Here is a 17,115-nt window from a genome sequence, read left to right as displayed (position 1 = left end):
GTTCTAGTTGCCCCATTACAGGAAAGATGTGGAGGCTTTAGAGAGGATGCAGGGGCGGTTTACCAGAATGCTGCCAAGATAAGAGGGTTTCAGCTACTGGATAGACTAAAATTGTATCCGCCCCCTCTCTCTCTACCTCCCCCTCCCTTTCCCTCTCTCGAAGCGCCTGCGAGTTGGAGGCTATGCGCGAGTGGATAGGGCGGGGATGGGGTAAAAGGAGCAAATGAATATTAATATAATGGGGGGTTGTTTGTGTGTGTGTGTGTGTGTGAGTGTGGGGGGGGGGGGTGGTGACGCTGCAGGCCACAGCCACCCCCCCTCCCCCCCGCAACCACGCGTTGAGGGGACAGGACCCAACAGGTCCCACTTGGTCTAGTAACTATTAAAAGTCGGATCTTGTATGTGGATTTGTGTGTTTATTTGTTTGTGTGTGATCACATCTTCGCAAAAAATCTACGCAGCAACGATAACATTTTTACATATTCCGGTACAGATTTTTCCCCTGGAGTCCAAAATCTACTTATCTGAAAATTTCAGGCTTTATTTCTCGACATTACTGAAAATGTTTAAAAATACTTTGAATTTAAAATGGTTTTTCCTGTTAAAATCATTCTTCACAGCTTCCAACACACTTCAATACAAAGTTGCAAGACAGGAACACTGGCAGAAACACTGAACCTTTCAGCTCAATGGCATCTCACAGCAAGTGCACATTTGCAACAATGTTGCCATCATAGCTCCTGCATGACAGGATTGGTATTGCAATTGGGAAGATGTTATTGGGATTTTTTTTCAACTTCAGTGCTGGGGGAGGCTCAAGAGCTATGATCTTTACTGAGGAGTGCTCGAATATTACCTTCGCCAACAGGTTAGAATAGTTAGAATATAAAAAAAACACTGGCCATCAATGTTATTCTATTATCCATTAAGATCAAAGCTAAAATTGTACAACCACCATCATATTCAACATTCTTCATTTCAACAGCCAAAACTGTACCAGTTAACGTGTTATTGACAGAACCTCCATGGAGGAGATAATTCCATGCATTTTTAAATCCAAGTAATAAATGTTCTCAGTCCTAACTGGACAGCCCCTCCCTCATCCTTACACTATAATATTTAGCTCTTGACTTAGTATGGTTCAATTTGGTTATTTCCCCAATGTCCCAAAGAACGTTAGTAAAATTGAATATTTCCCATCTTAAGTCATGCAGCCCAACTGTTTATTAGTTAAATTTTTGGAAACAGCAATATCTAAGTTTGTCAATTGATAACCAATCATGCAAGTTGCACAAAACAGAATCAGGTCTGGTAAGTTTTGTACTTGCAAGTCACAATTTCTACACTATTTAAAAATATGATCTCCATGTTGAATTATTTCTGATCCACTAGTACCATTGTCCTCCTCCTGAGGATGACTTGCTTTCAGTCCAGTTTGCGAATTGAAGTAACTGATGTGAACAATTTAGAAACTCACAGAAGGCTGCCTGGGGAAGCAGCAGCATTCCAGACTCAACATTCAATCCTCCAACTCTAGTTTCCTCTGTTATAATCAAAATTATAATCATAATTATAATCATAAGTGTTCGGCTGGCAACCGGAAGGTTGCCGGTTCGAATCCCGCTTGGAGTGCATACTGTCGTTGTGTCCTTGGGCAAGACACTTCACCCACCTTTGCCTGTGTGTGAATGTGTGTGAGTGATTGGTGGTGGTCGGAGGGGCAGTAGGCACAGATTGGCAGCCACGCTTCCGTCAGTCTGCCCCAGGGCAGCTGTGGCTACAGAAGTAGCTTACCACCACCGAGTGTGACTGAGGAGTGAATGAATAATGCGATGTAAAGCGCCTTGAGTATTAGATAGGCGCTATATAAATCCCATCCATTATTATTATAATGGAATAATTCTGCTTTAACTCACCCATTTATAATTTGGCTCTGTTTTTTTATTTCCCCCCCCCCACCATAGGTACAGCCTGACCTACCAAGCATATCCCACAGCCTTGCAATTACTAACATGAAAGCAGCTTCAAACATGAACTTCTTTGACCTGATTTCATCCTCTAACAAGTCTGCACTCAAAGGTTTTAAAGAAATTGGCTGTAGAGATAGTGAACACATTGGCACTTTCCTGGAATTTAGTGAGTTTTGAAAATATTCAACCAGAGGATTGAAAAATAACAAACATGAATCTCTTATTCAAGAGAGGATGAGAAAAGGCAGGTAAATGTAGGCCAGTTAGTTCAACATTGTATAATCAAAGAGGATGTAACAAATTATTTAGGAAAGCTTAATATAACAAAACTGTCAACATGGTTTTATGAAAGATAAATTATGTTTTGACAAAGTTAATAGCGTTCTTTGAGGATGTAACTGAGAAACTCAATAGAAGGGAACTTTCCACTGTAGTATATTTAGATTTCCAAAAGGCATTTGATGTTGCCATACAAGAGGCTGGTGTATAAATTAATAACTCGTGGAATTAGTGGAATGTGTTAGCATAGATTAAAACTAAAGAAAGATTGGAGATAAATGTTTTTCCCCCCACTTTGGAAGAAGGATGTAACCAGTAAAATACCCAAGGGATCAGTTCTTGACTGTCAACTATTTATATTAATTATCTGGAGGATGGCAAATTGCTTCCACATTTTCATTTACTTTACCAACCCACCTTTTCCCTTCTTACTCTCTCTATGCAGGATATAGATAGATATAGATAGCTTTCATTCTTTCACATTTAATTTGATTACTTTTATATTGATTTTAGCAATATGTTCAACTTGCATTTACAATATCCTTTTTAAAAAAAGGTAGTCCCTTCTCATCAGCAGAAATATCACTGAGCAATTTCACTCTTTAGTTCGACCATTTCTTTGAATTTATCCTCTGTTCTAAACCCGACAAAAGTACGTATTTTCCTGTGGTATTCAAATCTGCATCTGATAAATCTTCAGATTCTGGAGTACTGGTTGGGTCTTTAGCAAATCCAGGTCAAGGTGAATAACTACTTGCATGGTTTCCTCATCTCTTAGTTATGAAGCAGTCTTGTGTAACTCTTGTGAGAAAATGTGGTGGGTTATGAAGCTGACTTATTTAACACTGATTGAAAAATGTGGATGTTCACCATTACAGTCCATTAAAATTAGAGGTCCGGGAGGTAAAGGGAATTGAAGTAGATTAGTCACCATCTAGCTGAATGGAAACGTAGGCTCAAAAGGGGCATTTGGTCTATTCCCACACCCGTTCTAGATCACTGAAATCTCTTCTGGGGCATGGGTGACCTGTACAAAAGGGACGGGTTGCTCCTTAATTGGAAGGGGAGTGACATTCTGGCACGCAGGTTTACTAGTGCCACACGGGTGGGGGGGGGGGGGGGGGGGCATTAACGTGGAAGCATATCCGTGCAGCTGATGGGAAAGTGTAGGAAAGATCACGCTTAAACTAACAGGGCGGGGGGATGGGACCCAATGAAAGGAGACAGCGGGCCGCAAAAGGACAGAAGCAAAAGGTAGAAGGGATAAAAGAAACACTAACCTGAAAGCTTTGTGTCTTAATGCGAGGAGCATTTGAAATAAGGTGGAAGAATTGAATGCGTAGTCAGTAGTTAAGGGATATGATATAGTTGGAATTACAGAGACATGGTTCCAGGGTGACCAAGGCTGGGAGCTAAACATCCAGGGGTATTCGATATTCAGGAAGGATAGACAGAAAGGAAGAGGAGGTGGGGTAGCATTGCTGGTTAAAGATGAGATTAATGCAATAGTAAGGAGAGACATTAGCTTGGATGCTGTAGAATCAGTACGGGTAGAACTGCAAAATAGCAAAGGGCAGAAAACGCTTGTTGGAGTGGTATACAGACCACCGAGCAGCAGTAAGGAGGTTGGGGATAGCATCAAGCAGGAAATTAGGGATGCGTGTAGCAAAGGTACAGCGGTTATCATGGGTGACTTTAATCTACATATAGGTTGGGCCAACCAAATTTGTAACAGTGCGGAGGAGGATTTCCTGAAATGTATATGGGATGGGTTTTAAACCAATATGTCGAGGAACTGACTAGAGGGAAGGCTATCCTAGACTGGGTATGGTGTAATGAGGAAGGATTAGTTAGCGATCTTGTTGTGCAAGGCCCCTTGGGCAACAGTGACCATAATACATTAGGATGAAAAGTGACACGGTTCATTCAGAGACTAGGGTCCTGAACTTGGATAAAGGAGACTTTGAAGGTATGAGACAGTAATTGGCTAGGATAGATTGGCAAATTATACTTAAAGGGTTGACAGTGGAGATGCAATGGCAAAGATTTAAAGACCACATGGATGAACTCCAGAAATTGGCATATAAATTGGCCAGAAGAAGGGGCAAACCAGAGGACTGGGAGAAATTTAGAACTCAGAGGAGACAAGGGGGGGGGGAGAGAAAAAGAGCACAAAAGAAAGATGGCGGGAAATATAAACTGACTGTAAAGGTTTCTATAGGTATGTAAAAAGGAAGAGATTAGTGAAGACGAATGTAGGTCCCTTACAGTCAGAGACAGGTGAATGGCAGAACAGTTAAACGAGTACTTTGGTTCTGTCTTCACTAAGGAAGACGCAAACAATCTCCCGGAAATACTAGGTGACCGAGGATCTAGTGGGAGGGAGGAACTGAAGGGAATCCACATTAGTCAGAAAATGGTGTTAGGTAAACTGTTGGGACTGAAGGCGGATAAATCCCCAGGGCCAGATGGTCTGCATCCCAGAGTTCTCAAGGAGGTGGCCCAAGAAGTCGTAGATGCATTGGTGATCATTTTCCAATGTTCTCTCGACTCTTGATCAGTTCCTATGGACTGGAGGGTACCCAATGTAACTCTACTTTTTAAGAAAGGAGGGAGAGAGAAAACAGGGAATTATAAACCACTTAGCCTTGCATCGGTAGTGGGGAAGATGCTGCAGTCAACTATTAAAGATGTTATAACAGCGCATTTGGAAAGCAGTGACGGGATCGGTCAAAGTTAGCATGGATTTATGAAGGGGAAATCATGCTTGACTAATCTTTTGGAATTTTTTGAGGATATAACAAGTAGAATGGAAAAGGGAAAGCCAGTGGATGTGGTGTATCTGGACTTTCAAAAAGCCTTTGACAAGGTCCCACGCAAGAGATTGATGTGCAAAATTAGAGCACATGGTATTGGGGGTTGGGTATTGACATGGATAGAGAACTGGTTGGCAGACTAATGGTGTGCCGCAAGGCTCGGTACTGGGACCCCAGTTGTTTACAATATATATTAATGATTTAGACGAGGGAATTAAATGTAACATCTTTAAGTTTGCGGATGACACAAAGCTGGTGGCGGTGTGAGCTGCGAGGAGGATGCTATGAGGCTGCAGGGTGACTTGGATCGGTTGGGTGAGTGGGCAGAAGCATGGCAGATGCCGTATAATGTGAATAAATGCGAGGTTATTCCCTTCGGTGGCAAGAACAGGAAGGCAGAGTATCTGAATGGTGTCAGATTAGGAGAAAGGGAGGTGCAACGAGACCTGGGTGTGCTTGTACATCAGCCACTGATGGTAAGCACAAAATGCTGAAGTAACTCAGCGGGACAGGTAGCATCTCTGGAGAGAAGGAATGGGTGACCTTTCGGGTCCGAAGAAGGGTCTCGACCCAAAATGTCACCCATTCCATCTCTCCAGAGATGCCTGTCCCACTGAGTTACTCCAGCATTTTGTGTCTACCTTGGATCTAAACCAGCATCTGCAGTTCTTTCCTACATTGAAAGTTCGCATGCAGTGAATAAATTGTGAGGGGATTTGAGTTTAGGAGCAAGGAGGTCCTACTGCGGTTGTACAGGGCACTGGTGAGACTGCACCTGGAGTATTGTGTGCAATTGGGTCTCCTAATTTGAGAAAGGACATAATTGCTATTGAGGGAGTGCAGTGTAGGTTCACCAGGTTAATTCCCGGGATGGCGGGACTGACATATGATGAAAGAATGGGCCAACTGGGCTTGTATTTGCTGGAATTTAGAAGGATGAAAAGGAATCTTATAGAAACATATAAAATTCTTAGAGGACTGGTCAGGGTAGATGCGGGAAAAATGTTCCCTGTGTTGGGGGAATCCAGAACCAGGGGTCACAGTTTAAGAATAAGTGGTAGGCCATTTAGGACTGAGACGAGGAAAACCTTTTTCACCCAGAGTTGTGAATCTGTGGAATTCTCTGCCACAGAAGACAGGGGAGGCAGATTCACTGGATGTGTTCAAGAGAGTTAGATTTAGCTCTTAGGGCTAATGGAATCAAGTGATACGGGGAAAAAGCCGGAACGGGGTACTGATTTTGGATGATCAGGGAATTATAGTTAGTTACAGTTAGCCCGACATCGGTGGTGGGGAACATGCTGGAGGCAATTATAAAGGATGAAATAGTGGCTCATTTGGATACCAGTAACAGGATCGGTCCAAGTCAGCATGGATTTCCGAAGGGGAAATCATGCTTGAATAATCTTATGGAATTCTTTGAGGAGGTAACTAGAAAAATGGACAAGGGAGAGCCAGTGGATGTACCTGGTCTTTCAGAAGCATTTGATAAGGTCCCGCATAGGAGATTAATGGGAAAAATTAGAGCACATGGTATTGGGGGTAGGGTACTGACATGGATAGAAAATTGGTTGGCAGACAGGAAACAAAGAGTAGGGATTAATGGGTCCCTTTCAGAATGGCAGGCAGTGACTAGTAGGGTACCGCAAAGCTCGGTGCTGGGACCGCAGCTATTCACAATATACATCAATGATTTAGATGAAGGGATTCAAAGTAACATTAGCAAATTTGCAGATGACACAAGGCAGTGTGAACTGTGAAGAGGATGCTATGAGGATGCAGGGTGACTTGGACAGGTTAAGTGAGAGGGCAGATGTATGGCAGATGCAGTTTAATGTGGATAAATGTGAGGTTATCCACTTTAGTGGCAAAATTGTGTCAGGTTGGGAAAAGGGGAAGTACAAAGAGATCTGGGAGTTCTTGTGCATCACTCACTGAAAGTAAGCATGGAGATACAGCAGGCAGTGAAGAAAGCTAATGACATGTTGGCCTTCATAACAAGAGGCGCAAAGTATAGGAGCAAAGAGGTCCTTCTGCAGTTGTACAGGGCCCAGTGAGGTCAGACCTGGAGTATTGTGTGCAGTTTTGGTTTCCAAATTTGAGGAAGGACATTCTTGCGGGAGTGCAGCGTAGGTTCACAAGGTGGCGGGACTATCATATGGTGATAGAATGGAGCAGCTGGGCTTGTACATTCTGGAATTTAGAAGGATGAGCGGGAATCTTATTGAAACATAAGATTATTAAGGGATTGGACACGCTAGAAGCATGAAACATTTTCCAGATATTGGGACATTTGCTATCTTGACAGAACCAGGGGCCACAGTTTAAGAAAAAGGGGTAGAATGGAGATAAGGAAAAATGTTTTCACCCAGAGAGTTGTGAATCTGTTGAATAGTTCTGTGGGGAAACGTCCGCGAATCATCCAACTTTTCAACACATTTCATAAAATGACATAGTATTACTTAGGCTGTTTGGATTTTATTGTGCTAGGGTTGGAAAGATTTGAGGTTTGTTAGTGCTTGGAATAGGGGTAATTTTCCTAAAGTACCTCAGGGTCAACTGCTGTCAAAAATATTCTGCAACTGACAAAATGCTTTGAGTCTTTCTGCCCTTTTTATTTTATAGTTGGATTAAGTGATTGAATTTCATGGCTTCTGCTGAAATCTGTTACCAGTTTGATGTGAGATGGCTGGCCAATGTTGTGAATAACATCTACAACCTGCAATCACTTGTTACATCAGATACGTAGTCCTACAACAGTCTAATGGCACTGTGCAGCCTCCTTGCATTATATTTTACTGCAATTTAACTTGGATTTATTTTCCCCATTACACTTTAGTTTTCCCCATGTAGCCTCCTCCCTGCACTTGACATATTGTTGCTTAGTCTTGCACTAACATTGGCAGCGCATAAGGCCAAGTAGGAGAAATCCATGACTTAAATCTAGAAAACGTTTGATGTTAACCACCACCAACTCACCATAACTAGTTAAACTCAACCAACCAATACCATTCTCAGAATTTGATGATCCTTTTAATAAGGCTGCTCCCAAGCATTATTTCTATTGTTTTAAAATTGTGTATTACTGGTTACTGAAAATAAGATACTAAAACAGATTGAAGACTCTCAAATAGATGCCTATGGCGTGGAAACAGGCTCATCGGCCCAACTTGCCCACGCCTATAGCCCTCCAAACCCATCCCATCCATGTACTGTCCAAATGTCTCTTAAACGTTATATTACTTACCTCAACCGGCAGCTTGTTCCATATATCCACCACTCTGTGTAAGAATGTTACCTCTCAGGTTCCTATTAAATGCTCCTCCTCCACCCCCCCACACTTAAACCCAAGGCCTCTTGCTCTTGATTCTCCTACTCTGGGCAAAAGACTGTTCCTCACATGATCTTATACACCTCTATAAGATCACCACTCAGCGCTCCAAGGAATAAAGTACGAGCCTGCTCAATCTCTCTCTATAGCTTGGGCTCTCAAGTCCTGGCAACATCCTCTCAAATCTTCTCTGCGCCCTGTCGTCCACCTTAACAACTTTTTTTGACAACTTTCACTGTACAATACCACCTACTTTTGTATCATCTGAAAACTTGATAACCATGCCTTGTATGCTCACAAACAAATCATCAATATACATGACAAACGGCAATGGGCCCAGCACCAAACCCTGAGGTACGCCACTTGTCACACGCTTCCAGTACAAAAAGCAACCTTGCACTATCACCCTCTGCTTGCTTCAATGAAGCCAATTTTCTATCGAACGCTCACTCATTGGATAGACACGAGGAAATGTTTAATTATAAATCCAATCTAGATTAAACTAAACCCAAGAACTGTTAATCAGGTGTAGAAAGCTGCTCATAGCTAAAGTACATCTATATTTTAGTTTAGTTTATTGTTCGCATGTACCGAGGTAGTGAAAAGCTTTTGTTGCCTGCTACCCAGTCAGTGAAATTATTTTTCCAGTAAGGTCTGGTTAAAATATTGTATCATCAGAACTGGTACATCTCATTATAAATAACTACACCAACTTAGCTCACCGGGGGGCACTACCTTCTTATGGAAGCTATTCTTTTTTTATGGCAAACTATAAAATTAAGTATATTCCAACCATAATAAGCCTGTCTTAGCGATTCATGCACATTTTCAAGAATTGAAAGGACCCCAAATATTAAAAGGACTCATTTGTAATTGGAAGCAGCATTGTGGCTTGTTTTACAAAACTGACATCTAAGCAGCATATGGATGCTCTCCTGCATATTCTTCTCAACCTTGGTGAAAAGATGCTGTAGAAGTTACTTCTGCTTTCAGTCCATGGCTTCCAGAGAATTTGCACCAAAATTTAGAAACTCCCCCTCATAATGTACAAAGGAGACACCATTAAAATAATGTGTATATTAGGCATTGTCATGCAAAAGGTCCATTTTAATCCTTGTGGCAGTTTTGTCTGCGCATTATCATTGTGCTATTTTTATTCAATAAAAGGATCTGGATATTGCAAAGACAGCATTCCCTAATGAACCTTGACAAAATGGCTGTTGAGTTGTCTTTTGGAGCCACAACGATAATTGCAGTGAAGATATTAATACACTGCTTGACATCTGTTCATAAACCAGACAATATATGACAATTAAAAGTCTTGTTAAAAACTGTTAAATCTAGGAAAAACAATCTGGCAGTGCATATTTCATCTTTATCACAAACTTTCAAGACTTTAACACTGTCAAAGTATATATTTTCTAAGCCACCTACCAGGACTTTCTACTCGTTTATAGTGATATGGATTAATGCAGACTTCTTTCTGCTTTGAGCCAAATGGAAATTCACAACACTCCAGTGCCTTCAGTTCATGATGACTTTGAAGATCCGGCCATCGCCATACACGACAATAAATAACATGTGGTAGGCCCTTTCGATGCGATACCTGAAGACGACCATCTAGAGACCGAGGAATAGTGACACAATTACTAGGTTGACCCGGACTGCTTAATGCCTTCTCCAATTCTTCCATGGCTCCTTTTTTCTTCTTGAGCTTTTTCACTAATGCATCAACTGCTTTCTCAGCCCACTTTTCCTCCTCGTCTCCTTGCTTCCAGCCCAGTAGTCGTTTCACAGCTGGGCTGGTGAACGAGAACAAGCTTGCCATTGTCGTCATTTTAAAACGTTTTTGAAACCAATTGCAGGTTTCAAGAGATTAAAAGTAGTTCTGAAGAAGTGGTTCTAAAAAGGAATACTGTTTAAGCGTCAAACCAGTCTTGAGATATGAAATTCTGTTTGTACTTCAGCAGAATTGACTCTGCAGTCAAGTTTATAAAATCCACAGGTAAAGAGAATCACAAATTGGTTTGGAATGTGTTCAGATAATTTTCTTCCAGATCTATGAAAACAAAAGCAAAGTTAGACTAAAAATGTGATCATTTTATACATTTAAGCTTGAAAACATCAAGCATATTTCTAAAGTGATGTCCTCCACCATAGTAGGGACTGGCATTTATAATGTATATATTTTTGCTGAGGATGGAACTGGAGCAAAAAAACAAATGGGATTCTACATTCATTAATTACATTTGAGCTGCATTTTGCTTTGTATGAACTGTACTTGTTTCATTAATAATGAAAAATAATTGTTCCATTACAAAGTTAGTTTAGCCCAACTCATTTTTTTTTACATCAACATGGCTGTTCTGTTGCAAAATATTTTAGATATACTCAGACCCAAAATGAGTATCAGCATATTATCCTCTCATTATTTTTGACCCCAAGAGGATGTTCCACAATTTCAAATCTTCCAGATAAAATGTTAAAATTTCACAGAAATGCAAGGACAGATTTCACAAGTATTTTTGCTCTCTCCAATTAGTCAAGGCTAAGAATTGTGAGATGAGGGCCCTTCAACCAAAGAAATACAACGTTTTGCACATGGCTGAATAAAATATTGATCCACAATGATTTAATGCATTTTCATTCTGTTCCAATACTTATCAAAAAATATTTTTAAAAGCTCTCTGAGTATTTTTTAGTGGACTAATTGTCAAGATAATATTAATACCAATTGCATGAGGTCCAAACTTCAGAACTGTCTATACTGGAAATATTGCAGCAGTTGAAAACTTTGACATCAAATCCAATGCAATGTCCTTAAATTATGACGTTATAGTTATTGGCCATCCACACAACAGCTATCATTCCCATGTGCACATCCTTTAGTATTTTGTGAAAGATGAATCAGTTGCCTTCTTTCTATGGTCACAACACTGCTTTAAATTGTACGACACTGGAATTAATTTTGAAAAGTTGAATATCCTCGCAAATGTACATATGTACATTTTGGCATCACCATACCGCAAGCTTATATTTTTTCAGCACAGTTCCACAAAGATACAATATCCTTTTGCTTTCATATTTCAGGTCTAAGATTTATAAACACTTACATTTTTAACCAACTGGAAATAGTTTTCCAATAGAATGTTTATCCCTTTCATTGCTATACAGTTGCTCGCTGGGATTTTATGATATCCATCTTTCATTTATTTGCAAATATATGGATCTGAGCACAGAAACTTCTAACTGCACACTACTTTTTTTCTATGGAAGTTCACCTATTAGTCTCTTGGGGGCTTTTAACAGCTCCCCCCCCCCCCCCCCAAAAAAAACCAAGAGTGCAAGGGCCATTGTCTTATACGTTTCAGTGAAAACGGTAGCTTGAGCTTGGGCACTGAGAATATATTCAAAAGCAAGTACTATCAGCGGTTCAACTACTGAAGTTTGGATTAGTCTGCAGTATGTTGGACTTCTCAAATTCTTAATATTAGCCTCACTCGCACAAGATGTTTGTTGGAGGCAAATTTCAGTTCAGTTTAATATCACATGTGCCAAGGTACAGTGCTAATCTTTTGTTGCATGCTAACCAGCCAGCAGAAAGACAATACATGATTACGATCGAGCCATTCAGTGTACAGATACATAAGTTAATAACGTTTAGTGCAAGGTAACGCCAGTAAAGTCCGCTCAAAGATAGTCAAGGGTCCCCGATGCAATTTCAACATTGCACCAAGAAAAATTGAGAAAAGTGTTGACCAATGTGGCAGCCTTGTTTGACCACCAGTCCACAAGACCTCAAGACATAGGAACAGATGAAGGCCATTCTACCCATCGTGTCTGCTCCCCCATTCAAACATGACTGATCTATTTTCCCCTCAATCTCATTCACCTGCCTTCTCCTTGTAACCTTTGTCTCCCATACTATTCGAGAACCTATCAATCTCCGCTATAAAAATATCCAATGATTTGGTCTACACAGCTATTGTGGATCTTCAGGGATTATAAACCCACTAGTGTCATGGGAGTGGGCAGTGCATAGATGAGGAAGTGAGGTACAGCAGATACAGTAGATGAGGTTGGGTGATGCAGAGGTTCGCTTGCACCTCCTCCAACCTCATCTACTGTATCCGCTGCTCCAGGTGTGGACTCCTGTATATGGGTGACATCAAGTTCAGGCTCGGCGATCGTTTCGCTGAACACCTCCGCTCAGTCTGCCTAAACCTACCTGATCTCTCAGTTGCTCAACACTTTAACTGCCTCTCCCATTCCCACACTGACCTTTCTGTCCTGGCCCTCTCCATTGTCAGAGTGAGGCTCAGCACAAATTGGAGGAACAGCACCTCATTTCGCTTGGTCAGCGTACACCCCAGCGGTATGAACATTGACTTATCTAACTTCAAGTAGCCCTTGCTTTCCCTCTCTCCAACCACTCCCCTTCCCAGTTCTCCCACCAATCTTACTGCCGACTACATTTTATCTATTTGCTTTGTTGTTACCTTCACCCAACTAACAATGATCTATTCGACAGTTTCCTTGATCTCAATTCCCTGTCCTGTTTTCACATCTTACACTTCCTTATCCACACACTTCCTTATCTATGCACCGCCCTGACATCAGTCTGAAGTGTCTCGACCCGAAACATCACTCATTCCTTCTCTCCAGAGATGCTGCCTGTCCCACTGAGTTACTCTAGCATTTTGTGTCAAGCTTCAATTTAAACCAGCATCTGCAGCTCCTTCCTACACACTGGTGTCATGGTCTCTGCGCTGTTGTGAAGCATGCCTTAGGTCCTTGGGCAGCCAAATTTGTGAAAGGTATTCCACATTCTCAGACAAAAAAAAATGCAGGAAATACTTAACAGATCAGGCTGCATCTGCTGTATTCAACATTTTCTGTTTTTGTTGATGTCCAACATCTTCATTAAAAAAAACGTTTTAGTGATGTGTTGGCTGGCTGATAAAAGTTGAAAGAAAGCCATGTATAGTGGCTGATACTGCTCAAGATTGGCACAGTGGACGCAAGTCACTGTCTTTAAGTGGATGGAATCCATGATGATTTGGGAAGCAATCCTTCACTCACTGCAAGACAGTTACTCAACAGCCAAATGTCTGTAGCCTCCTTGTGCTCTGGTATTTTATTTAATTCTTCAAATGTTTAAATTATGTTTTAATTGTCTACTATATATCGTGTTGTTACTTGCGAGCAAAGCACCAAGGCAAATTCCTTGTATGTATACATACTTGGCTAATAAAATGTATTCAATTCAATTAAGGATGCTGGTGATGATTATCTATACTTAACAGCAAAGAGACCTCTCTCTGTGGTTACCAGTCAGGCATGGCATTGTCAGGTTGCCAGTAGGTTTATCCTCCACTTTCAGGGTTGTGTTGGAGTCGGAACATGGCCATTTTGACAGTCAGGAGTGGTGGTAGACTAAATAAGCTGCTGTTGGATATAGTCATGTCAAAGGATAGAATGATACTGAGGAGGTCTTCAAAGTGTGCATTTCAGTAGGCAGTGATCATCTCATCTCTGAGAAGCTAACCCCCTAACTTTCAGTGGAGTGGGCTTTGGATGTTTGGGCTATGACTCTTATAATACTGAAGCATCCTTTACAAATATTCCAAAGTTTACAAACCCACAACATACAGTTAAGGTTAGTGGCCAAGCTCTACCTTCTAGTAAAATTAAAACAAACTGTGATATCTAATTACCTAAACAGACTGGGCAATCACCTTTACAAAGGATGGGTGCATGCAATGAGCAATGTTACACGAAGGGCAAACATGTTCCAGAGCTAATTAGCAAACATTAAATTATGTCTGAAGAAGAGTCTCGACTGAAACGTCACCCATTCCTTCTCTCCAGAAATGCTGCCAGTCCTGCTGAGTTACTCCAGCATTTTGTGTCTACCTTTGATTTAAACCAGCATCTGCAGTTCTTTCCTACACATTAAATTATGTTCTGTGTGTACAACTTTCCATAGTGTAATGGGATTTATACTTGCATTATGAGCAAAGGAAATATTTATGGAAGATATCCTTGAAATGATAGGCTGTGCCACAACATTTTTCCATTGTTGCATAATACTCAAGGGAACATTCCATGTGGAATTCTTCTTACATAATTTCCTCCTTCTCAAAAACAATGGATTTTCACAGGTGTTTAATAGAAACTGCCAGTTGCACTAAGAATCTTTGGTAGAATTACAAATTAAAATTATTTCTTTATTTCCCCCCCAATATTCCCAATCATATTTCAGTTATGAAAATAGCAGCAGCAACAATTAGCAATGTGCGAGGGGAAGAGAGAAAAGCAGAGCAAGAAAGTGCCATCATCACTTCAAGAAAAATACCCTTGACACCCACTCCTGGAGCTTACTCCTTGCAAAGTATCACCCATAATTAATGTTTCTGGCACAGTTGGACAAGATTTGTACAGAGGTAACACGTTCAAAAACACTGAAGACTAACAAGGACATAAACTGCCATCTTCATCCTTGATGATATCTTTTGGTCAGTGTTCATTTTATCCTCCTACAACACCCGTTACTTAGCTAGTTTCTGCATTTGCCTGGTTCCATTCCCATCTTAACTAGTCATACAATCAAGGGAACAGAAGAGCCTTGTTGCACAAGTTCAAACCCAGCAAGTTTCTATCCTTGAGAGTCTCTAATTTCTTAAATTCACCCAAAATGCCCCATTCCACATATACATTGGCCAAATTGTTCATCACTTGGGCTCTATGTTTTCATGCTGATAGTCTGACATCCTGCACAGAAGATATTCAATTAAATGCTTCCAAATCAAAACTAATCTTCCCTGCCACAAACCATATCCTTTATCACTGCTCATCCTGACAGTTTGCATGCACCTCATCTTTTAACCTTGTAAATTCTTGTTGTATACCCAATATTGGCCACATTTGCCCCTTCCTCAGATCACTTGTAGACAGAAAACTCTCATACAAGCCTATTTTATATTGACATTAATTGAATGCTGTAAAAGCCAACTCGGAGTTCACATCCTCCACCTTCTGCTGTTAATTCAGGCACACTCCTTACAATATTTGTTTAGAGGTATCCTAGTTGGGGATGTGGGGAAGCAGACACTTGGACACAAATCATTACCATCAGCCTCCACTTTATTCCCAGTTAGTTAAACTGATATGAATATTTTGAGTATTTAAAACTAAACTGTGTAGGTATTTATGGACTCCACTTTAAATGGCTGTAAATGTAGTATCCATAAGAAACTGAACGTATTTTAACCACATGACATGATAGGATACTTTATCCAAACGAAACTTCAACATCATTAACCAGAAAAAGATTAAATGAAATTGGAGCAGAGAGGTTAAGAAAGTTCACTATATTACAACCTCTAATTGGGGAACTGATAAAGATGAGGAGACGAGATAGACAGGTTACAAATGTAACATCACGAGGGACATAGTGTTGAGGTGATGGGGAGCTCTATTTCAACCTACATGCAGTCTCGTGAGCAACAAGGAGGACAAGCAGAGTACAGTGAATCATATGTCCATCACTAACATTCATTTTTCGCCATGTCAGCGTCTGTAATTAACAATCTGCCTAAATGTATAAAGATATTCTGCTAATTTCTTAAAGCAAGACTTACTATAGCTATATTTCTAGATGCAGAGTGGTGAGAGATCAGTGAATGTCCATCTCAAATGAAGCTCGCTAACCTCTTAGCTCCCAGTCCAACCACACCAATCTGAAAATTCTTACTTTGCTATCAACTTCTGCCAGGGCGATTATTATTCAAAATAGTAATCACGGAAGGACCTAGTTTCCCCGTGAGTGAAAGATCATAAGATGGATCTTTTAAAGAGACTGAGGTAGATGCAAATATAGCATGGTTCAAGGTGAATTCCAGAGATCAGGAATTAGGTAAATAAATGCAGTATCATCAATACCACAGCAGGGATGCAGTTCAGATGGAAGGAAGAGATTACAAAACACATGCAAAAATTAGGTCAGAGTCAAGGATACATCCATTGTGAAAAAGGGAGTACCCTTGCAAGAATGAGAACACAAAGATCTTCTGGAAATTCTCTGACTACAACAAGAGGCCACACTTAGTTAATAATGAATATTTCTATTGTCTTTTTAGGAATACAAATATATCAAGAAGGAGGAAGAACAATACAGCATGGTTAATTACAGAAATAAGCCTGCTGACTTTGGTACAGAGTAATTTTACATGTAAAGGGCTTTAACTTGTACGACTGGATTTTAAACTTTCTGCAGATAGCATTAAATGAGCACTCACATGGTCCAACGGAATTATAAGACTAATGATCCCAAAACACTTTAAAATTAAACAAAAGTCTGGATAATGGTTTATTCACTTAAAACTCATTGAAGTCCAAATACTAAAGCTCGCCTTTTGCCAAAATATTTAGCACAATATTCTCATGCAGATATTACCTTTTATAAATACACAAACATTATTTTATTGACATCAGAACCTTAATCAAATCAAATGTTCTAACATGATTTCGTATAAATTATTTTCAAGTCACAGCACATTTAGTGTTACTTGATAAATTAAACTACGTACAGGTGAGACTGTACTGAGAGCAAATGCACGGCAACCACGAAGCTTCATAATTACATTGGCAAGCTTGCTAAAAATATAGCCGCAAACTCAATTCTACACAGCCTTTGGGCAAATATCCAGAGCTAATG

General features: G+C 40.4%; 1 protein-coding gene across 3 annotated transcripts in view; it reads right to left on the bottom strand.

The window, feature by feature from the left end:
* The window catches only part of smad1 (SMAD family member 1), a 72,740-nt gene that overhangs the window by 38,622 nt on the left and 17,003 nt on the right, over positions 1 to 17,115 (bottom strand). For all 3 annotated transcript variants that reach the window (XM_033017945.1, XM_033017960.1, XM_033017953.1), the window contains one exon: positions 9,831 to 10,455. In XM_033017945.1, coding sequence (XP_032873836.1) covers positions 9,831 to 10,233 — 403 coding nt within the window. In that variant the 5' untranslated portion in view covers positions 10,234 to 10,455. The remainder of the gene's footprint in view (positions 1 to 9,830; positions 10,456 to 17,115) is intronic.

This window comes from Amblyraja radiata, chromosome 1, assembly GCF_010909765.2.
Source record: "Amblyraja radiata isolate CabotCenter1 chromosome 1, sAmbRad1.1.pri, whole genome shotgun sequence".
Classification (NCBI taxonomy): domain Eukaryota; kingdom Metazoa; phylum Chordata; class Chondrichthyes; order Rajiformes; family Rajidae; genus Amblyraja; species Amblyraja radiata.
The sequence above is the reverse complement of the archived record's forward strand: the minus strand, read 5'-3'. Positions and strand labels throughout refer to the sequence as shown.